General features: G+C 41.3%; 1 protein-coding gene across 1 annotated transcript in view; it reads right to left on the bottom strand.

Annotated features, from left to right (window-relative positions):
* Window positions 1–1,676: 1,676 nt before the first annotated feature.
* Window positions 1,677–23,301, bottom strand: part of LOC149281469 (protein eva-1 homolog C-like) — a gene marked incomplete at its 5' end in the record, with an annotated part of 75,331 nt that continues 53,706 nt past the window's right edge. The window contains 2 exons of the mRNA XM_089499200.1: window positions 1,677–1,687; window positions 2,621–2,782. Coding sequence (XP_089355326.1) covers window positions 1,677–1,687; window positions 2,621–2,782 — 173 coding nt within the window. The remainder of the gene's footprint in view (window positions 1,688–2,620; window positions 2,783–23,301) is intronic.

Genomic DNA, 23,301 nt, shown 5'->3' with positions numbered 1-23,301 from the left:
TGCCAGCTACAGAACAGGGCTAATTGAATTTTATAAAGGGGGGGAATGAGCAAAGATTGATCGTAAGACCCCGCCACAAGGAGCCGGCCTCTTAAGGACTTCTTTAAATACCCTTTCTTTCTTTCTTTCTTTCTTTCTTTCTTCCGACTGATTTGCCCTAAGAGAGACCTATTTGGGGTGCTAGTTGTCCCTATAATGGGGTGAATTTAGAAAAGCTTCTAAAATAGTGGATAAACGTTCAAACATATGAAGTCATTGTTTTGCTTCAAAGAGTCGTAAAAGTTTTGAGGGTTTCAGAGTGATGGTCGGAGACGGACTTTTCACAGGACATAAGTCAGAAGGATAGTCAGTCCATCTAGTCGCCCGTTTTTCTTGATGTCAAACCTTAATCACCCGTTGGTCTCATCTGGATAAAAGCCATATGCCTACCCCATGCATGGCGCCTGAATCTAAGACGAGACCAACGACTGATTAAGGTTTGAGTCTCTACAGCAGGAGTAACGGGGGGGGGGGGGGGGGGACTAGACGGGGGGATGGGTCTGATCTGCCGGCAGGTTCTAGGTTTCTATGGACATGGTGGGTCTTCTTCAGGTAGGGTGGCCACACTGGCCACGTTTTCCACAACACAAGTTCTCACATTTCCCTGTGACCAGAAGGCGCGCAGGAGAAAGTGACTATTGGTAGCCTAAGGGGTTAATAGAGGTCTCTCCGGAATTCTTTAGAGATCAATTGTGTCAACCTATTCACAGAAGTAACGTTTGCTTAAAAGGGACACTTCGGCCATAATGCATTAATATTTGGTGGGACTGTATGGGGACACTAGACTATCCCTTTAATTGTCTTCATAAGTTTAGTTTAACCCCGTAGAGACCAGGGCTCTTTTACATTTTTTTTATTTAGTGAACAAATTCTAGGGTTTTTTTTAAAACCATATTCATAAATGGAAGACTATATAATGTCCTATACTATGTAATTTTTATTTTTTTTTTATAAATAAAAATATAAAGGTTTTCCAGCTTAAGGATTGTGCAATATATACATATCACATGGCTCTAGTTAATTTATTAAATAGTTCACTAGCATTCTGGGGTGTTTTTTTTTGTTTTTTTTTTAAAGGTTCAGTCCCATAGAAACTACACGGTGGCAATGTAGTCAGTACTGGTGCATCAGGTGAATGAAAAAAAATAAGAACGAGGCAAAATGTTACATGATTCAACCATACCGGGAACCATGCTAGCGCTGCGTTTGGTCATCAAAGTGTTAAACGCAGCAGAGTAGGTTCAAGAGCCCCATTAAACCCTGAACATTCCCCTATTTGCGGGTACTTGTCACAAGTATTTGTTCAATTCCATTTAAGTCCCACCGAGAAGGGGTGTATAGGGTTTCACAGGCGTGTCGAGAGGCCGCCGCTATGCGTAATAATAACTTATAGTCTGCGTTCGGGGGGGGGATAAAGTCTACGAGGTACAAGGAGATCGGAGGCTCTGACATTATTTACAAAGAGAAATATCGCCCCGGCCGGTGTAAGCGATCCCCGTCCCTTGACAGCAGCTCGGGTATCAGCAGTAAATAGATTCACCTCTGGATATTTAAAGATACGGAATAAGGTTTTAGGCTGGAATGTATCCTGGTGGGAACGCCATAAACCCCCAACCCAGAACCCGCCAGCGGGGGCTTTACGCATAACCTAGGGGAGGAAATAGTATACGTTTTACGTTCTTATGGATGCTTGTCATGCGGGTAAAGCATTTGGTGCCGTTTGCTACCAGCGGCTAAAGTTAGAAATGACAGATCTCCTTCAAAATAATTCTCCTTATTCAATAACGATGTGTGTACTTTGTCTTTTGCTAGGAAGAAAAGCAGAGGTGGGTATTTTTGGGGTGTATTCACTAAACTGGGTGTTTTCTAACTCACCGACCACACAGAAATGTTTAGGGTGCATACGATGGCTGGAGTGTCCTTTTAATGGGTTGCTTTAATATAAAATCACAATTCTGCTCACACTATTACAGTTTTATTCTGCATCCATTTTTAAACCGCAGTTTGGAAAAGGTAGGACTTCTGCAGTCTGTCCATCGTGACTGGATCCTTTAAGTGTTCTGCTCAAGGGCTTTTGAAACGACGCCTTTTGGTGAGTGCTAGTGTGCACCGAGCACATCAGACGCGGTCTCTTATACTTCTGAGCCTTTTTTACGCTAAGACTGCCTCGAAGGCTTAATTTTAAGGCGGCCCCCAGCAATAACACGCTCTGTACGAGCGATCACAGCTCCTGGGAATAAACAGTATTTGTCAGCTGGAAGAATTTCTAAAATGTACACAAAGCAAATAAAACACCAAACTGCCATCCATTTGAAGACCACAGCTGAAAAATAAAATAAATCCTGAATTTTGGGAGTGTTGGCAGCTATGATCTCTCTTTCTGATAGATAAAGTGTGCAGTATACTGCCCTCCCAGGCTCTGGGCTTAGAAACATAGAATGTGATGGCAGATACGAACCACTCTGCCCATACTCCTATCATGTTTCTGTTCCCTCACATAATTAGCCCCTCCCACTTCTGCTGGCAGGCTGTTCCATATAGCTACTACCCTCTGATAGCAGGTGACACAGTATTATGGTACCTTGCAGTGTCCGCTCGCTTATAAACGCAGGATCGGGGAAGACTGCTCCATCTTCAATAACACTGCGGTCAAAAGCCCCTGACTGCCGCGGGAAGTGAGTCTGCAGCGTTCCGGGGTAATTTGCTGATTTTGGCTGAGTTTCAGAAAGCAGTTTCTTTGGAACTAGAAGGAAGTAGAAATAAAACATTTTAAGGTTCCATTCAATAAGTGGTCGTATGAAAGGATTTGGAAATCCCAGTAAAATTGGTTTCCGTTGCCTAAAAATGATTATCTTACATTAACCAATTTTGTGTTAAAATGTTCTTGTTTTACCTTAAAAAAACAACATTCAGGGGATTTAAAAAAAATACAAGATACATTTAAATAAAAGGTTAACAAGTATAGATTTTTCACAGGCGGAAGGATTTTTTTTTTCTTTTTTCTGGTGAAAGGCTCATTTTACATTTCTTTCTTCTGTAACCATTCCATATAATATCATAGCTTCCAACAGGTCGCAGGGTTTCGGGGAAAGTCCCGCTGTCCTGGGCAGATGGAAAATGACCCTTATCTGCTCTGATATGAAGATTTTGGGTCACTAACAGGTTTTTCTTCTTTTTCTGTAAATCTGCAATTCTACATACAACCACCAGGGCGTCAAGACACTCTCACTGGATCCTTTATATGCTCAATCTATGGATGTTCTAAATGTATTTGGGGCTGGTATATTAATTTACCATTAGGCTACACTTGCCCCTCTGGGGTTATGAGTTGCCCCACATACCCTGGTAAATAATAATAATAGTAATAATAATAATAATAAAATACATTAATGCTCTTACGTAAGGAATGTTTTTCCCTATGACTCAATATAACATTTTTTGCTGGATTGATGTGGTCAATCCAGTTACCCCGGGGCACCGCTGCCGCGCACGATGTACTCACAAACACTCTAATATAACTGAAAATGAGAAAACCTTCTATTCGTTTCCATTTACAATATTTTAACATCTGAAAAGTTCTAACGTCAGATTTTCTTCCAGAGTCTCTGTGGTTTTTAAACGCAGTCCTTTGGAAACACCGACCGCACCAAATTACGGCCCACGCCAAACAATACCCTCTTTGTCTACATGCTGTATAAATTTTATTTGTTGGTAATTACGCAAGAATCCTTAAAATGTATTTTCAGGACAAATGGGTATAAAACGAAGGTGGTTTGGGGATAAAGTGAAAAACGTGAATTATTTATATATTTTGCACGCCATGGCATTCCTTTAAATGACGTTTATGCGGCAAGTATTGTCCTGGAAGCCACAAAAAGTACTTTCATTCATTCTTAATTAGTAGGGCTGTCAGAGACTGTAAGCTGTTCCTTTTAATACATTGTATTTTAAAGGTGCTGTTCCACCTACCGTGCTAAATATAACAGTTTTGGAACTAAATGCATTGGAAACATCATTACTTGAACTGTTAAATGCCCAAATCCTTCCCAGAAATAATTCTTTAATCGTGTAAAATCCTGTCTCATAATCAGTCATTTTTGCTGGGAACCCGGAATTGTCATGTGACACAAGAACAGGTGCTAATAAGCTGCTGCCGTAGTAATTTGGGGGGGGGGGACTTGAAAAAATTCTGCTAACATTGATTTGGTTAACATACTAGAGAGTACAAGTAACATTAAAAGTAAAACGGCGCCTCTAAAAAGTATACCTAGTTCTGGAATTCCGACAGATATAAATAAGAAAAAAAAAACATTTACAAAGCAGCTAAAATTTAACATGAATTAGAACGTCAGCAACTAACAAACGTACCAGAAGTTCAGAACACAAGAAACTGCAAGACATCACTCATTTTGTAGGGCGATCTCTAATCATTTACGACACTGGATTCTGCCGGAGGATCCCACCATCTATCACTGCTTAGCAGAAGAAAGCCCCCTCTCTTATTTTACGGTTGGTTAAGAGAGCATGTTACAGAAAGGCTATTGTTTAAAGTCCCAAAGTATCATCCAAACCGATGTAGTGCCATGATCATAACAATTCCTTTCCTCGCCACCCACTGGAGACCACCAACTGTGTGGGTTGCGAGAACCCACCCAAACATTTCATTAACAGACAGCAAGGAAAGAAACTTTAAAGGGAATGTTTACTGTTCCCGACAGCCCCACTAAAGAAGAATTCAAGTGCTCTGTGGGTAACCTTAACCCCCCTGTGAGTACTTTAATATGTATTCATTCAAAATGTACAAAAAAAAAAAGATTTATCAGACGCAGAAGATGGTATGACCATCCTTGACACTGATTGGCTGCTTCAAGCAACCAATCAGTGGTATGAAAGTGCTCCCACTGAAATAAATGGAGGCGCATAGCGCACATGAGTATGGGGTCTGAATAGATCCCCGCAGCGTTCACCGAACCAGCGCTGGACCTGATTGGGGGTAAGTATGTTCCATGTAAGACGTGTTCTTGCGTGGAAAATGACCGGGGGGTGGGGGTAGGGGCAAATGCCTATTGGGGGGGTTTCTGCAAATGGCTGGAGTATCCCTTTAACTCTCTTGGGTAACATTATACCCGGTTCCTGTTGCTGTCCATGGTATGTCAGCAAATGCTTTTCTATTTTTGGCATCGGCATGGGATTATGAATACTATACCCCCTTGTTTGTCAACTGTTTGCCCAAAGAGATTTTGTAAATGAGTTGAAACACGTGGTTTGCATTACAAAAACGCTGGAGTAAAAAGTTTTATCTTAATTGCCATGCGCGAAGCACAAAGCTGAAACAGGCAGCCATCTGATTTGAATCCTAATGACTGCCTTCAAAGACAAACAAGGATTTCCAATCATTGGCGCCATCGTTTTTAAGGTATGAGTAAAAGGCTTAAAACTTTTTACCCTCCTCCAAAAAAGTGCAGAAAGTTAGTCTTTCAAGTCCAAGTTGTCAGTCTGTAGCAATTTGTGTTGATTGCCGTGACATATACAGTTTATCACATGGCTGCTCTTGACATCACAATGCATGAAAAATTCCCAAAAATTGCCCCCCCCAGTCCGATTTTATGCTCCTCAATGGATACTTATAGGTATCAGAAATCCCCCGAAGGACGGCACCACTTTGGAAGAGTTGGCATTCGTTAAGCATTATTTCTCTCTTCATTATCGAATTATTTAATAGACCGCTTTATGTTGAGCGTTAAGGCTGCCTTTTTAACAATAAAGCAATTTATCACTGAGCGGCGTTAATAACTGTCAATCTGTTTCCTAAATCCTGGAACATCCTGGGAAATGTTCTGAGGCTCACCTTACTTAGTTGTAACAGCTGCTGCCATCAGGAAGACCATTGTCTGGACAGTGAGTGTTCGGGAGTTAGTGATGGATGAAGGACAGGAATTAGTGACTTCGTGGTTAATATTCCGCTCTTTAAAGTAATAGCTTGCTTTGCGACCCTTGAACCTGAAATGTCACTTCCACTATTTGATCTTTTCAGGGTTTCTTTATAGTCAGTAGGATATACTGAGGTTTAACACAGAAATCTTTATGCTCACTTCAAATAAAATCCAATTGGCCCTCATAGGGTGACAGCGGGAATTTTCATCTTGATCACATGATCACTATGATTATTCTTCTAATAACTCATAACTATTAGAACTACTCTTGCATTTCTATTCCAAAACTCCAGACGGTAAACATAATAAGCCAGTGTCGTACTTTTTGCACCCAAAATGCTGATTTATGTTATAAATTGAGGCAAATTAAAAGCAATTGCCGCAAAAGACAATAATTCCTCGAAAGAATTCCTTCCGAATAATGGTGTCTTTGTGGCAGTCGTCCAGCGGCAGAACCTGAAGTGCCACGATTTCCTGCCTCGTGGCCAGCAGACAAACGGACCTTGACCGGACACCACAATCACCATAAAGCCCTTCCTATCGTACGATCGGCGTATTAAAAGCTATGTTTTGGTAACATTTTGTAAAAGGAAGTTGTCGGCACATTCATTAGCAGAAAAACGCCTGACCTCTGACAAAAGAGGAGTCTTGCAACAGATGTGGGGAAAAAAATCCAAGACAATGTCAACGGCAAATGACCTTGAATGACCGGGTCGATCCACCGGTGTTAACAGAACGAAACTTGCTTAGAAATTCCATGAAGGACGTCTCGCAGTTTTCTTACATTAACAGCTACAGTAGTTGATTTTTGAATAAGAACTCCAGTCAACTTTGTCTTTTGATTAATATGCAGACAACCTACTTCGGGATAGAGAGCCCCTCTTTGGTACCTTAATCACTATGTCCTGCTTTTCTCCCCAATCGCCCTATTTTGTAGGAATGTTTTGTGTGTCTGATTGTATCACGGTGTCTTATAGCCCTAAAAGCCTTAATAACATGTATGGGGAAAAAGCAGAAAATATGATAAAATATAGGAGCCAGGTACCATGTTGGGGCATTTGAATGTGGGAGTAGACACTCCTTTCCCTCGACCACCCTTCTTGTGCTTCATCTCATCTATGCGTTCCTGACCTTACTGACACACTTCCCTCATTTAAAAGTTCCCAGGTATGAAAATGATTGCGTGGTGAAAAGTAGGGTACAAGAGGAGGAACAATGAATTTGGTTGGAAAGTTGGACCTGTTCCACCAAACTCGGGACTCCCAATTGGTGCTTTTGCTACCCATATGGTATGGTTTCCCTGATGACCGGTATTTGGAGAGTCATGACATAGAATCTTCATAATGGTCTTTTGAAGGGTACATATTTTAAGAGTCTCAGGGCCAGCTCATTTAGAAATTTCCGAGGCATAAATATTAGGAGTGAATATTTTTTTCCCTAGCTCATTTGCACATATAATGCATACAACAGTTGTGTCTTCCAGGATAACGGGTACTGTTAGTCTCTTAAATGTAACATATAAAATATTCATTGCATTCCAGTTTCCCCAGGACTCCGAAATTTCCATCATAAAGTAACACATCAGTGGACTGAAGGCCATTAAAGGGTGTTGCGTTCTCATGAGCCGAAGCTTGTGATCGGTTTGTACGAGGCCTACTTGTTAATGCATATTACTGCTGACTCAATGGCTTCGCTTCAAGTGCCAGCACAAGCTGCCGGCTTTGGATAAGTGCCACCGTCAGTCCGATTTCCACATTACTTTGGCACGGACTCCGCTATTGTGAAGGCTTTTGCAGGGCGCAGGAGGATAAGACGGATTATTACAATAAAACTGTCAACTATTCTGAGTATAAATACCCTAAAGGGCCGCGACTTTGCTAAACATACTTATATATAAAAAATGAAAGAAAACATGACGTTTGGGTGGAAAACTCTTCTAAATTATGATTAACGATATGATGTTATGTAATGCCGTTGGATTCTATTAAGATTTTTTCGGATGACCTCTATGAAGTTATGATGAAATGTCCAATGCTGATGCCCTATTGTCCTCGTGCCCAGTTGCTGTTGGAGGTTTTCACCGTCTCCAGTGGTGAGCACAGGTGGCTCCAGCAATGTTTTTCTACCAAAATAACCACCTGTGTCCTTTGAGAGAAAACTTCAAATGCTGGAGAAGATCAGCATGGAGTTCTCCATACAATAGTGTCCAAACCAGCGGCGTATTCTGGTTTAGGTTGACTAGGGTGGCAGTTCCGTGGGTGCCGAAGCAGAGGGCAGAACGCCTATTAGGTCATCTGGCTCGCCAGCGCCATTGCTCTATGACCCGGGTTGGGAGATCAGAGATGAAAATACAGCACACGTAGCATAGAGGACGGTGGCTGCGGAGGTCAGTGGTGGGGGCGGCTGGGGTGCTGTCCTGGGCCAAGCCTAGAGAAGAGCCCAGCCAAGATACACCTTTGGTTCTTACCAGAGATAAAACTTGTGCCAATATCAGACATGTAGTGGAGAGTTTATATTTATCATATCTTATTATAACGTATCATTAACATTTCTAGCTACATTAAAAAGTTGGGTATGACGGTAGAAGGGTTGGGATTTAGCTTGGTCTCATATGACAGGCCATCAAATTGTGCTGGAAATACTTTTCATCGTTCAAAAAGTTCTTTAGAACATACTGACCAATTCTAATGAAAAACACTTAATTCTGCGTTGCCCCCCCCTTCAATGCAGAATCCTTATCTTTACATACTGAAATGTTACACAAAGTAAATTCTTTACTGTAACTGATGATTCATCCAATTAGCCAGCATGTCTTAGGTTTTGGATACTGATTAAACCAACATTTTTTTGTTCCAGGAATAAGTAGGACCAATTAGAACGTTTCCCGTAACATCGCATGCGTAATAATAATCACAATTTTACATTTGACAGCTGGGTGAATATTAAACAAGTTCAACAAAAATATGACATACTGTATATAACCTTTATACTTCTACAGTACTGGCTATATATATATATATATATATATATATATATATATATATATGTTAATAAGATTTTATTATAACCTTTACTGTTACTATTACTCATTCTGGTTAAGTTCCATGTTTTCTAGCACCCCCGCTTGGTGTATAATATATATTGTGACATCCATATACATACTTTTGGACAATTTATATTGTACAGATAATGTTCCACTTAAAGCAACATTCCAGCTATCATATGCACTTTAATGAGAGGTCGCTTTAAATTTCCATGGGGTCCCCCTTGCAAATAAATGGGGCAATTCTGCGAAATCTCCCCATATGCATCCCCCCTCCCCGCTACTTTCGATGCAGGAGATGCGTTCGGGCCAAACACTTGTCTAACGCATCAAGCAGCCAATCAGCAGTGAGAATCACCACGGAGGAGGCAGGTAGCTGAGATGCATTTTTCTTTAAATGGTTCCTTTAATGCAACGCCTGCTTTTGTCCATCTGTCCCGAGAATGTCTGTCTTTTTCCTGTTCCATTCACATTTGGATAACATCGGAGGTCCGCGGGAGGCCGGAGACTCCTTCTGCCTCGGATATTAGACACACGGCCTTCGCTGCGTGCCACCGGGCAGATCATAATGTCCCATTCGCATGGCTAGATACAGAATAACATATCGGCAAGTACACAGCTCACCAGAGCAAAGCCGGCAGTATACCTACAAACTATCATCCGGAAAATGACTATTTTAGTTATTTATTTATACGCCGGGTCTAATAAGATTAAGAGATTACGAGAAATTTCGCAGAAGAATGTAAACATGAAACCATGTATAGAGATATTATTTTAACCCTTTGGATGATGAAGGTAGGCAATGCTTCAAACAAGGTCAAAAGAGGCTTCTGATATTTAATATTCCGATTCCAATCAATCACACAGGTCATTACAGGTGGCTGCAGAACCCGGGGGTCTTCTCGTGGCGTGAGAGAATCGGTGTGAAAAGGTCCAAAGTTGGGGTGATCTCTATAGAACTGTTGCTTTAACAACTTCCATATTTTAGAGTTTAGTTTATTAAATTAATCCACGTAATCATGTGTTATAAATGTAAATAAGCAATATTTTGTGACACCCGGACTGGTAGAAGGTGATCTGCTCAGACAGCATATGTAAGGACGTTGTAAGAAGAAAGGTAGGAGTTCAGACAGGCCCAGGACCGGCCATTGGGCAAACCGGGACAACCCTTCTCTTTAATTACAATTTTATACGATAAGGCAGAGAACCATGACTAATTAATTACCCCTCTGTGGACTACAAAGTCTCAGCCATTTCACGTTCCGATTCTGTCACCTGTATGATGTCACAGTTCTTGGCCGATATATACAGCCACACACAATAAATGGGACATCTGCCAAGACAGTCAACAGTTTGGGAAATTCGGGACTGTTGGTAGCTATCTATCACCCACGGTTCAAAGTGGTCCTTGTTTTAATAGTATTTTACATCACAAAATGTTCAATAAACTTTAAATAGATTTGTCGCCCACGCGTACAGCCGGTGACCTCGGTCAGCATTGTGAAACTCCAGTGATGCGTCCGCATAATCCTTCCCTTCTCCTCCAATCTCCAGAGCGCTTTGTACGAAGGTCTCGTATGATGGCTTTGCAAAAGAAAACAGCCTTTTAACACATTGATGGGGCTCTCTGGCCGAGGGTTACAGCCCCGTGAGCTAATTACTGTATTTAAAGAAAATAAACACTCGGTGCTTTGTATATTAACACAGCTGTGACCGGTGAAATATGATACAGGATCACTAGTGGCTCTTCTGCTGTGTGCACCGTATCCAGACTACGGCTATTGCCCGACGATGTAGGGCAGAGTCATAACTACCAAGTGTCCCTTTAAAGGAGGACCAGTCCCTCTTTGGAACTGAAGGGCTGGGGAGTCGAAGGATACCCCATGTGCCCATGTGTAGATATGCATTCTTCGGTGGGGATCCCGCTGAAGACTTTATATATAGTACTTTATATGTTCATACACACACACACGCGCATACACACCCCAAAGCCACATAAAAAGTCCCAGTAAAGCCCGCCACCGGCCACGCCGTTAACCACACCTTGTAAAACATAAATGTCCGTCTTTGGCCATTTGAAATGTTGGGAGGTAAGCCAAACGCTGCTTCGGATATCACGTATAATAAGTGTCTAAGACACGCCAATGATTTCATATGTTTGTATAAGAAGAATGGGTAACCTTTAGCCGAGAGTGAAGCACAGTACAGAGCTGTCACGCAGGGAGTCTGTCTTAGAATGCAGACAGTTTTCCCACGTATTCTCTACATAATTACACCTCATAGAACTGACACCCTGACAATGATTTCACTGATAAGTACAATGCGTTCCCTGTGTGACGAATGCAATTATCCATCGGAGGGTAAACAGCAATACCAGTAATCACTACCGACTTCATCAACCCCACGAGCTCCCGCGAGACAATATCAAAGATCAGAAAAGCCAGAAATATAGAACTACCAGATACATTAACAGTGTGAGTGATACATATTTAGATAATGACACCACAGCATACATATATATATATCATGATTTATTTATTTTTAGTAAATAATGAACTATGTTATTTAAGATTTTTTATTTAAAGTTACATTCAAGAATCATAATTGCAGTATTATATGTTAAAAAAAAATATGAAAGTCATACAGTAATCTATGCAGAATATGTTGACAATAACAATTATGGGGGCTTCATGTCCAACGTGTATGAGTCTCACCATAAAAAAATGACAATTAACCGTCGCATTTCACTATATATCTATATCTATATATATATATAGATATATATATATGAAAAATGCCATAAGAGTGATATTCAACATTACACCTGATATATGCTTGCTATATGCGTCTCCCCCATACTAGAAGGCGGTCCATTCTCATATATACGAAGGCATATGCGTATTAACGCATAATTCAAGACACTTTAAAGTTAACTATGCATTATACAGGGCAATCACTGGGGTTTGCCCTTCATGATGGGTAGTAAAGTCAAGGAGTCCAAACTCGCCTGCAAACTCTCTTTTTAGTGAATAAACCCCATAGGATTTGGTCAAAGACAAGGTCACAATTTATCGTTATTATTTATTGTTTTATATAGCGCCATCATATTCCGTAGCCCTGTACAATTTATATGTTCATTGGTAGTGAACCCCTGAACGACCACAACCTTTAACAGCAAAAAGAATGGCAAGTGACCCAACTACAAGGGGTTAATGAAAGGGTAGAACCAGGATTTACTAATATAAGCATTTTGAATTGCAATTGAATAAAAGATGTATTATTATTTTTTTTTACTTTTTTAGACATTATTATTAATCGCACTGTATTAATTGACGCAATATAATTGTACTCTCTAGTTTGCCAAGCGAGTAAACCTCACGGATCTCTTATTTTGTTTTTTTGTCGGAAGGTTTAATCATGTAAAACACAACAAGATTTTTTTTTGTGTATATGGCAACAACCTATCAGTGCTTGTCTCTGTGCCATTATTAAGTCATCACTGGCTATTAAGTGTTTAGCTGGTCCCTTTAACATGCAGAGGGGTGAGAAATCCAGGTAACAGAGGGTCATAAATATTTACAATACGGCAATGTTTATGAGCAATTGACAATAATTTACAGTGTTTTTAAACGAGAGTCAATGGGGAAAAAAAATGAAAGGCCGGGGTAATTATTTTACGACATCAGTGATTTCACAAGAATACGAGTTTCTCTGCGGCGTTACCTCTGAAAAGCAAAACCACAGTGAATGACGCTAAAAGGGCGCCTCGGTCCGTTTGATCCCTGGCTGGCGGGAAATTGTCGGCTCTTTTAATGTTTATCATTTAATGGGATTAACTGGTATCTACAGAAGGGAAATGATCTGTTCATTCTCAGTTTATATTGGCAAAAAAATATACAATCCACTGTGTTAACGTGTATAGTTTCCCATGGGAACCAAATACCGAGGGGTGAAGGAGTCTGCAGCTCATGGGCCAACCATTATTTGAGGTGGACAGAGGACTTTCACTGCTGTACCCACTGGCCCGTGGACCCTTGAGAAGCAAAGAGGGTGGAAGAAAGGAAGCAAACCATTTTAATCTCTAGAGAGAATGGGGGTAGGCAGAGCTCCAACTGGAAATAACAAGGCGGTCCCGGCACTTTAAGGCCAGCGGCCTCTTAATGACGTCTGACGGCTGGAGATGCGCAGCCGCACGTTATGTTTTTCAGGTCATGTAACGCACGCGCACGTATGCCCCTCGGGTATCAATATGAATGCACGTTTATGACACCAAGGGCGGTCAGAATAATCTGGATTAAACATTCAGTGGATTCCAAAGCTTTACAGCCCTTACTGAGAAACAAGCCCCTCTATGTTTATATAGAAACCACGACACTTCTTATCATAATAGTAACCTGATAAAAATGGTTCTATTATAATTTTTTGGAAAATAGTCTCTGAAATGCTAACTGCGTGTAAATAATGGACTATATTGTTTTTATTGACTAGTCTATATGACGGTATTAACACTGTTTCTAAAAAGAACCCATTAGTGGTTAAATAGGTCACCATCTTATCAGGGCAGGCTTGCACCAGCGACCGGATCAATGTACGCAACCAAAAGAAGTTTTGTAAAAAAAATTTCATTTTCTGTTTCAATAACTTTTCATAAAATATGATTTTATTAACAGCTGAGGTTTGTAGGAGTATAGGTACTTCCACTCAGACTATAGTGGAAGGGACTTAATTAGCATAAGCAGGACTTCATTAGCATTGCCAGAAAGAATCAGCTCAGTGCGGTGTTTGGGGTGTTACCGAAACTGCATACAATGGCTGCCTCCAGATCTGCCGATAAAGTTAATGAAAATCAGGTGAATTAATTCTAATTTTGTGTGCAAATTATTTGTTCACGAGGCTTCCTCTTTAATCCTAAACTGACCAATTTTCCTCTCCTGCCAGGGAACAGAATTAACAGTCAACAAAAATTATAACCATCTTGGATGCAAATAAATTAGCGACATATTGGTAATTAAATTGTTCTGGAGAAGATGTGATGTCATTTAATTTTATCACTCCCGTTGTTGTTATTTGCACGACAGAAACAATGTGCTATCAAGCTGATGACACGTTTCATTAAACATTTCCTAGCCCGCAACACATTTTCCATCCTCCAAAAGCTCTTCAGCCCTGAGAACATAGGAACTGAGCCTAACCATTCATCAATACTCCTAACCAACCTCCAGCAATCTGCCCTTCCCCCAACACAATGGAGGGAGGTACTAAAAAAAAAATATATAATATGTCAAACTAATTAACATGTTAACTTGGCATCAGCTTGCTCAAAATAATTCTAAAATCCAACACGGAAATGTATTTTGTCATCAAATCAGGGCCGGCCCTACAATTGCCCCAGGCGGCACTTTAGAAGGGGCGGCACTTTGCCGCCCCAAGCGCTTCTTTTTTTTTGAAGCGGAGGAGAGAGAGGGGCGCCAAGTGGTTTTCGCTTACCCACTCGGCACCTCTCTCTCTCCTCTGCGAGCTCTCTAGCTCGGTCACGGTCCCGGCTTGTAATGCTGAGCGCCGGAAGTGACGTCATTTTCCAGCACTCAGCATTACAAGCCGGCACCGTGGCAGAGTAGATAATGGCATCGGTGAAGTTTAAAATGCCGCCCCCCCCCCCCGGCGTCGGCAGGGGGGAGCGGCATTTTAAACTTCGCCCCAGGCGGCATTAAGTCTTGGGCAGGCCCTGCGTCACATTATGCAATAAAGTCAAGATAATACCCCAAAATAAAACCAAAATTTTTAGCATTTTTATTAACACTGTTGTATGACAAATTTATTTCCAACATAGAAAAAAAAATGGTCCCACCATTAATTTTAAATTAAACCAAAATTACTTACAAAAAATATATATATACAAGATTTATTAATTATGTAATAGCTGGAAGAAGAAAAAAAAAATGGTCTGATACATAATTTGATTTAACAAAGTACAGGAGGGAAGTTCACTGGAAAGGAGGAGAAATGATCTGAGACTGGAGGGTCAGAGGCTTAGATGGAATGTAAGGAGGTTTCACGTTAATGATGGGATGGCAGATAAGTGGATCCGACTCCCAGCAGAAGTGGTAGAGGTTAATACAGTGAGGGGATTTAAACATGCATGGGATAGGCATTTGGCTCCTGAATCTAAGACGAGACCAACGACTGATTAGGGTCTGATCGTTACAGCGGGAGAAACGGGCGACTTGACGGGCCGAATGGGTCTGATCCCCCGCCACATTCTATGTGTCTATCATATATCTGTATTGCACATTCCCCACTCCTGAAAGCAATAATTATGTCTATACGGCTTGTTTCCCTGTAATATATTATATATTATACACCCGCTGTGGTATACCAGTGTCCTGCAGCCTATGTGTTTTATCCAGATTCCCCCGCAGCAAGAACTGCTCCCCGACCGGCTACGCAAACAGATTTATGTCAACAAAGCAGCGCACAGAAGGGGAGGGTCAGCGCAGAGAATGATTGATTTAAGAACAACACCGGTCTTGCTTTTAATTCATAGCTTTTTGTTTCCTGTTCTTTATTTGTGTTCCCGAATTTAAGGCAGAGATGAGCCCTTTCTTTGGGTTCTAATACCCCAGCTTCTCACTTTGCAAGAGGGACGTGTAAACTAAACATGCTTACAAATTTCAATTATTACAGGTCTCTGCAGATATACTGTCAAATCTCCACTTTTTAAAATAAATAAATAAAAAAGCTCTCAAAATTCTGTGCTGGCCGACAAAATAAAAATATGACTTTCTAATACAGCGCTTCAGAATATGATGGCGCTATAATAAATCTAAAAACGATAATATCTCCTGGATGCATCACTTAGAGGTGCTGTTCCACTTGGATAAAACATGATTTGCTCTAGTAAGACTTGAAAATTAAACCAAAGCAGATCTGGCACTCAATATCTTCGAACTTTAATCACACTAAAAAAAACAACACAGAGAAGGAGAAAGTCTTATATTTGAAGGAAAGAAAAAAAAAACAAACAACAAAAAAAATAATATATATATATATATTTGAAAGAAGGAGAAAGTCTTATATTTGAAGGAAAGAAAAAAAAAAGTATATATATATTTGAAAGAAGGAAAAAGTATTGGGTGTTTGAAAATGAGGCTCTTTTTAACAATAAAAAAAAAAAAATATAAATAAAGCCTGATTACTGCCTTTAGGCAGCGATCTGTCCATGGAGCAGGCAGCTTTATACGGCTGCTTGCAACCATGATAACAGATTCTGGTGGGGGGGCATTAATGTGCTTGTATGCGGCCAGCTAATGTATTATAAGAAACTTTCTGTAGATCAAGAATCTGTTTTCTGTTATCTTCTATATGCGTGTTCTTCGAAAGCGATCTCAAAGGCAACATTTTCCACCCAAAAAAAAATGGCTTCCAATATGCTGCTTATTAGTGGACGCAGAGCTTGCATGCTCTCGCAAACAAAATAATGAATCTCACTGCAAATATTCATTTAAATGTTTCTCATAAAGGCTTAGCTTTTAAATGTAAGAATTAAGCAGGTCTGCCATTGTATTATTCAAAATATTATTAAAAACTTTTTCATATTCGGGGGCAACAGCCTATCAGTGCCTGCGGTCGCAAAATTTCAATTAATGAAAGAATTATTTCTGACAAAGGTATAGACATTAAATGTTACTAGGAATAATGCTCCTAAGACTGAATTTAGTTATAAAAGTGTTAAATTTAGCAGAGTAGACTAAGAATTTTACTCTCTTTATAACCTTATTAAGATTTAATGCTAAGGATTTTTCTAAGGTGTGGTCTCTTTTATTTATATATTGGCTGCCTGAACAAAGACATGTTTTTTTTTTTTTGTTTTTTTTTAAAAGACTCTGCACCCCCCAACCACAGAAACGCTTCCAATAAAATCAAAGCAGTCTGGCCTGGCGCTTGGCTTTGCAGCTTTAAGGCACAGCTGTTGGTCCTGTCTGCATTTAAACAAAAAATTAAACCAAAAGTCTAATTTAGTTTTTGTTTTGTTTTTTTAACTATAGCAGAAACGTAGAAAAGTTACAGTTGTTGTAATTATTGTAGTTTTTTAGGTAGTTCCATAAATGCATTACTCTTATTATTATTACACTATTTAAAGTGATATTATAAAAATAAACTATTTACAAAATCAAGGGACAGTTTAATGTCACTGGCAGGCCAGAGTGCATAAGAAAACACTTTATGAGTCGTTTAATATGCATTCTTTAAAAAAAAAAAAAAAAAAGCACTTACCCTATACAGTAGCTACAGCCCTGCTGCAGCAGCTGCCCTCCACCTCCATGATCCAATGATTCTTTCCACTGATTGGCTGATTCCAAAGGGAAGGCACTTCCACTGAAATCAATGGGAGCGCTTTTAGCGCATGTGCATGGCGCTATGAACAGCATTCATAAAGCCAAGGCTGGACTTAAGGCATGCATGGAGATGGAGTTTGGCTGAACACACCTCCTGCACGAAAATTAGAGGGGGAGGGGTGGGGAAAGGGGCAAATATATATGGACAGATTCTGCAGAAAGATGGACACCACTGTCCTTGTTCTTCCATTGGCTTGCACCAAAAATACTGCTCGGCCAATAGAAAATCAAGGCTCATTGACAACTTCTAGAAACAGCGCGAGATTCAGGAACGGAATGTTCTGTCTAAAAATGAAAGAATTCTCAAATATTAATATTACTTTTATGCGATAACAGAAGAAAGATGGAGGAGACGATGCAATATCCAGTTTGTCTATTCCCGCAGAAATTAAAGCCAAGCCCATGTTGTCTGTGATTTAGCCTTTGCCACTTATTATACAATTAAACTGTTTAAATGTTTCAAAAATTGAAGGCTTTTAATTGCACCGGAGCAGAAATCCTACTTTATAGCGTACAAGGAACCTTATTTAAATGGTCACAACCGGTAACACGGCCCCTGAGATCAAAGTAGAAAAGCTTTTTAAGTAAAATGAAAGAGGAGATGTTTACAGACCATAAAGGGACTCCGGTTAATAATAACCACCTCGGCTTTGTTACGGACCAGCTGTATTTATTAAAATTGTTTAACTGTCTGAGCGCTTGAAGGATTAATAAATGATTACTTTACAGAAGGGGTGGTTGATGGGCGGAATAGCCTCCCAGAAGACGTGCCAGAGGTTAATACAGTTAACATGCATGGAATAGACATACGGCTCCTGAATCTAAGACGAGACCAACGACTGATTAAGGTCTGAGTCTTTACATCATGGCGGACTAGACGTGCCGAATGGGTCTGATAAGGGTTGTACTCGAAGGGTTAAAGGCGAGAGGGGACAGAGGCGACTAGTCCTAATTTAATTGCAAAACTGCCTATGAATTATAATCAGTGCCGAAAAAACCACAGTAAGACTTAGAGGTCTCCACAGCCTCCAGGCCTCCGACATTGAGTAACTGCTCAATTTCTGCCCATAACTGACATGTCTGTCCACAAGCCTCAGGATATCCCCGCTAAAGAGTAGTCAGGCAGTCATTAGTGTCAGAAAAGGCAATTTTAAAATTAAGATAAATTCAGCCCGGTTGCTGATAACAAAAACATGCCACGGAAGCCAAGTTTCCTTTCTGATGTCATAAAATCAGAGTTTATGGAACAGGAAAATAAAAAAATTCTAACCTATGGGAATCGCTATACGTTCATTGGATACAAAGCGTGTATTTTACGTCAGGGTGGTCACGGTTAAACAGTAGATTTGTAAAACTGCAAAAATGCAACTGCTGAATGAGAGGGTGGAAGATCAGAGGAACAGCCTCCCAGCAGAGATGGTAGAGGCTAATACAATAAGGGAAGTCAGACATGCATGGGATAGGCATATGGCTCCTGAATCAAAGACGAGACCAACGACTGATTAAGGACTCGATGGCCCGACTGTTTCTAATATCACCAGTATTTCTTTTAATTATAAGCAGAATTATTTTTCTTAATGGGGTTTCGCTAAAAGATCTACATGGATAAAAGCCAAATTATGGCAAATGACAGCAGACCAAATATATCGTTTGTGTTTTGATTGAATTCATTCATGCTATAGTCCTATTCATGCACATGCACCTAGGACCATAGGTCCAGGGGGCAGCAGCCCCGCTGACGCTAAACAGGAAGCCTATTGGACTCTTGGGGCACCACTGATTAGCGGGCCGGTAAAAAGGGAGATCCCTGATCTCCGCAACTGACCTATGGAGGACTGCGTCGGAGTTCACTCACATCATGTGACCTTAAACGGTGGAGAACTGGGATATGATGTCATTTCCTGGCAGCGGAGGGGGTGGTTGGTGGCGCTGGCCTAGGGCTTTAAGATAGATAGATATGGCATCCACAATGCACCAATCACAAAGATTTTTTTGTACATACGTCGCTCTGGAATATGGTGGTGCTATATAAACCAATACATACTATTAACAGTGGAGCACAGCTCGCTATACTGTATACTGAGGTTGAGTGGACACTCGGCTAATACCCCCACAAAATATTTTTAGAAATACATTTGATCTATACATTTGCTATCAATTTGACAAGCTCTGTGTATTGGCCATTACGTTTCTTTTTTGAAAGCACGTCAGATTTGGTTGCCAGGGTCCCTTTAACATCGCTGGCTGGGGTAAGATCTGACTTCAAGGCTTCCAAAAGGACAATGAGGCAGCAAATTCCAGAGACAGTCCTGAGGCTCTTCCTTAATCAAACAAGTCAAGAAGAAGGGAAGTAACCAAGTGTAAGTCACATCGCTGATTCGAAAGCTTCAAGGCATTGTGCCGGGTGGGAGTGGAGCCAGGACTCTCATTTTTGCCTGTTTCTGCATGTGTGGTCTCGCACCACTTGCAACTCTACAAATCCGAGTAAAGTGAAATGTGTCGTGTGTGCGGATTAACCCGTTGTGGGACAGAGCTCAGAAAGCAGGCAAAGCCTTATATTAAGTAGCCATATGCCATATCCCATGCATGTTTAAATTCCCTCACTGTATTAACCTCTACCACTTCTGCTGGGAGGCTGTTCCAAAATAAAACTTCCTTACATTACATCTAAGCCTGTGAGCCTAAAATTCCCTCTTGTATTTTGTTAAATTCTTTTATGGATTTAAATGTTTCTATCACATCCCCTCTCTCTGTCTTCTCTCCTCCAAGCCGGACACATTGAGATGCCTTAGTCTTTGCGGATTACTTTTATCCTGCAAACTATTATAGAAAGTCAAAGCCACCGCACCACCGGAGCTATAGAATACAACTCCCATCATGCTTGATGGGCATTAAGTTTGGAATAGCATAGAGAGGGTTATAGCCAGCAGAAAATCACTGGTATAATCAGAAGAATCTGAAAGGGGGGAAAACGAGACACGAAGGGGCAATGGGATAAAGGAAATAGACTAGAAAGAAATAAGAGCAGTGGTAGGAGGAGTGCAAAAATACATTGTTTTTGCTGAATTCATGGATGATGAAGAACCCCCAAGTATCTCCCCCTACAAATCTTCCCTATTTATGATTCTGTTGCTCACAAGAGGAGCAACATCAACTGTCAGCAGTCACTTCCAGGTGTCAACCGCGGACACAAAGCCTCCGAGATATTGGGCACCAGGCCGAAATACCAGGGAAACATTCCCGAGGTGTGCCCGTCCCCAGGGCCGGCCCAAGGCAAAATGCCGCCTGGGGCGAATTTTAAAAAGCCGCCCCCCCCCCCTTATCTACCCTTCCTCCCCCCCCCATCATCTACCCTTCCTCTCCCTCCCTATTATCTACCCTTACCCCCACCCTTGTACTTACCTTTCAGCAGTCCTGCGGCGAGTCTCCCTGTTCGGTCTCGGTGCCAGCTTGTAATGCTGAGCGCCGGAAATCAGTTAATCTTCCGGCACTCAGCATTACAAGCCGGCACGAAGACCGAACAGGGAGACTCGCCGCAGAGGAGAGAGAGAGGGGCGCCGAGCGGGTACTGACAGCTTGGTAAGCGAAAACCACTCGGCGCCCCACTCGGCTCCATTGTCGGGCTGGCCCAGCGCTCATGATGAACGCAGACTCTGCTGGGCCTGAGGCGTTTGCCGGTTTTGACCTATCATTAAATATTTTCTCATCTTTCGACAGATAAAAGGGTTCTTCTTCCATTCAATCTGCCCTCCTATACATACAAACACACAGAACCCGACATTGCTGCCCAATCCTTAAAATAAATTTCCAATGCCTAAAAATGAATGCTTCAGAATAATTGTCCATCCTCAAATGTCACTTCTTACTGATAAGCTTCTCGCATAGCTGCCAACAGTCCTGGATTCCACGTATATCCTAGCTGCTGGCATAAAAGAGACAGAAACCTGACATGACATCATAACACCACCTATGTATTGTGAGCAAACCGATGAGTGGCATCATGTGCCCTACCGGTAAGTATGTTTCTTGCGGTAGAAAATACACCGGTAGATTAATATATATATGGGAAATTAGCAGAAGCACGCTGGAGAAGTCCGTTAAGGTGAGTTGACTCTTTTTTATAATTCCTGCCTTTTGGAGGAAGCAGGTATTTTTGGGGGGGTTAAAAAGGCTGGCTTTGTGTTAGTTTCTTGGTATTCGCAGTCAATCAGAAGATGATTAGAACTCCCACCATGATCACGGACCAGAAACATGCATCTAGGAAAGGAATCCTCTATATCCGCTGATATAATCCATCTGTAACCTGGCAACCTTTATCCTAAATGATGCGTTAACTTTATCCCTCTTAGATCCATCTATACATATGACATTGTATTACCTGGAAACAGTTAAAGAAAAACTAAGAGCATAAAAAAAATGATTACTCATACTACGTTAATTAATATTAACCCTTAACTAAAACTCTCCGCTCTGTCTCTTCAGGAAGGGATGTGACATCACTGTTAAAAATAATACTTAGCGCATGAATCTGTCTCTTACATATCCTTCTTCCCAATCGGTCATTAGAGAGGAAAGGAGTGTAAATCAGTCTGATAAGACCATGGTATACAGGACAAGTATTCACACTGCTCTGTGCATTCTTGCATAGCTGCCAACAGTCCTGGATTCGGCTTACGTCCCAGATGTTGGTTCCAGACCCAGACTACTCCGGTAGTCTCTTGTAAGAACACCCAGAAAGGGCGACTATCCCATTCCCCTTTGCAAATCCTGGTAGGTGTTTTATGCCAATAGGCGGTAAATAACTAGGAGGTACTTCCATGGCCTGCACATACACAGCAGAAGCACACCGACAGCGAAGCCAACACACTTCGGCCATGAAAAAGAAACTCAGCCATGACTTTAAAAGGCAAAGAGATAGACATGGATCACGTTCCAGAGGATTTCTTATCGGTTAAAGAATTAACACGGGTAGCACTCACCGCTTCAAAGGATGAAGGAGATAGTGTTTAAGAGCTTTACCAACCCAAACAAGGCTACAGTAAGATAAGTCTGTCTACAGTTCTGCGATGAGTGTTACACAAAAGGGCCCGGCTCATGATTGCATGCGGAGATCCCAACTATTTGCGGCTGTAACATAATACTCGGAGGTGCGCCGATGCTGGGGACGATGCTGGGGACGGGAGGAAGGAAATTAGCCGGCCCTTCTGACAGGCAGATTGCAGCAATCAAACTGCAATCTAATTTAAAGCAGAGCGCCAATCCCCGACTGCGGGTTTACGTTACATACTACAAGAGCCATATGTCATAGATTTGTAAACACTGGGGCACTCTCCTACGTACCATATGGATACATTGTAAACGTTTGCGGTATTCCTTGGGGGGGGGATAAGTGAATATGTGAGGACAGAAACCTTGTGGACAATTTTTGTAGAAGCTGCAGCTCTACAGATACCCCCCGACAATTCTTGCCCGTGATTGGCGCCGTGGACAGCTTTCCCTGAGCCAGCGCCAGGGCTGACTATAAAAGCTTTTGCTTAACATGTCTGGTTCTTTGGAATAAAGGTGGTCAGCGGCCGAAAGAGCAAATACATGAAAGGGACATCTCAGCTATCACATACATTTTGGGGCATATGATGGGTGGAGTGTCCCTCTAAGGGAACGTATTGCAAGAATCCTGTTAAATCAGGTTTTTTTTGCCATAATTGTTCATTTTATATTAAAAATAAGTTTTCCCAGCCTCCCATAGCTCTGTGAAACTCCTTTCGTGCTGGTGGCACTTTCGCTGGTCTTCCAGGCTTGCGTTCCATAGACAAGAATGGTTCCATCCCGAACCCTGCTATGGGTAGAAGGCATTGGGAGCTCACGCTTACATACTAAGGTTGGGGAATCA

This window comes from Sceloporus occidentalis, unplaced genomic scaffold (genome assembly GCF_023333645.1).
Source record: "Sceloporus occidentalis isolate IW3139 unplaced genomic scaffold, rSceOcc1.0.p SCAF_131, whole genome shotgun sequence".
In the NCBI taxonomy this organism is placed as follows: Eukaryota; Metazoa; Chordata; class Lepidosauria; order Squamata; family Phrynosomatidae; genus Sceloporus; species Sceloporus occidentalis.
The sequence above is the reverse complement of the archived record's forward strand: the minus strand, read 5'-3'. Positions and strand labels throughout refer to the sequence as shown.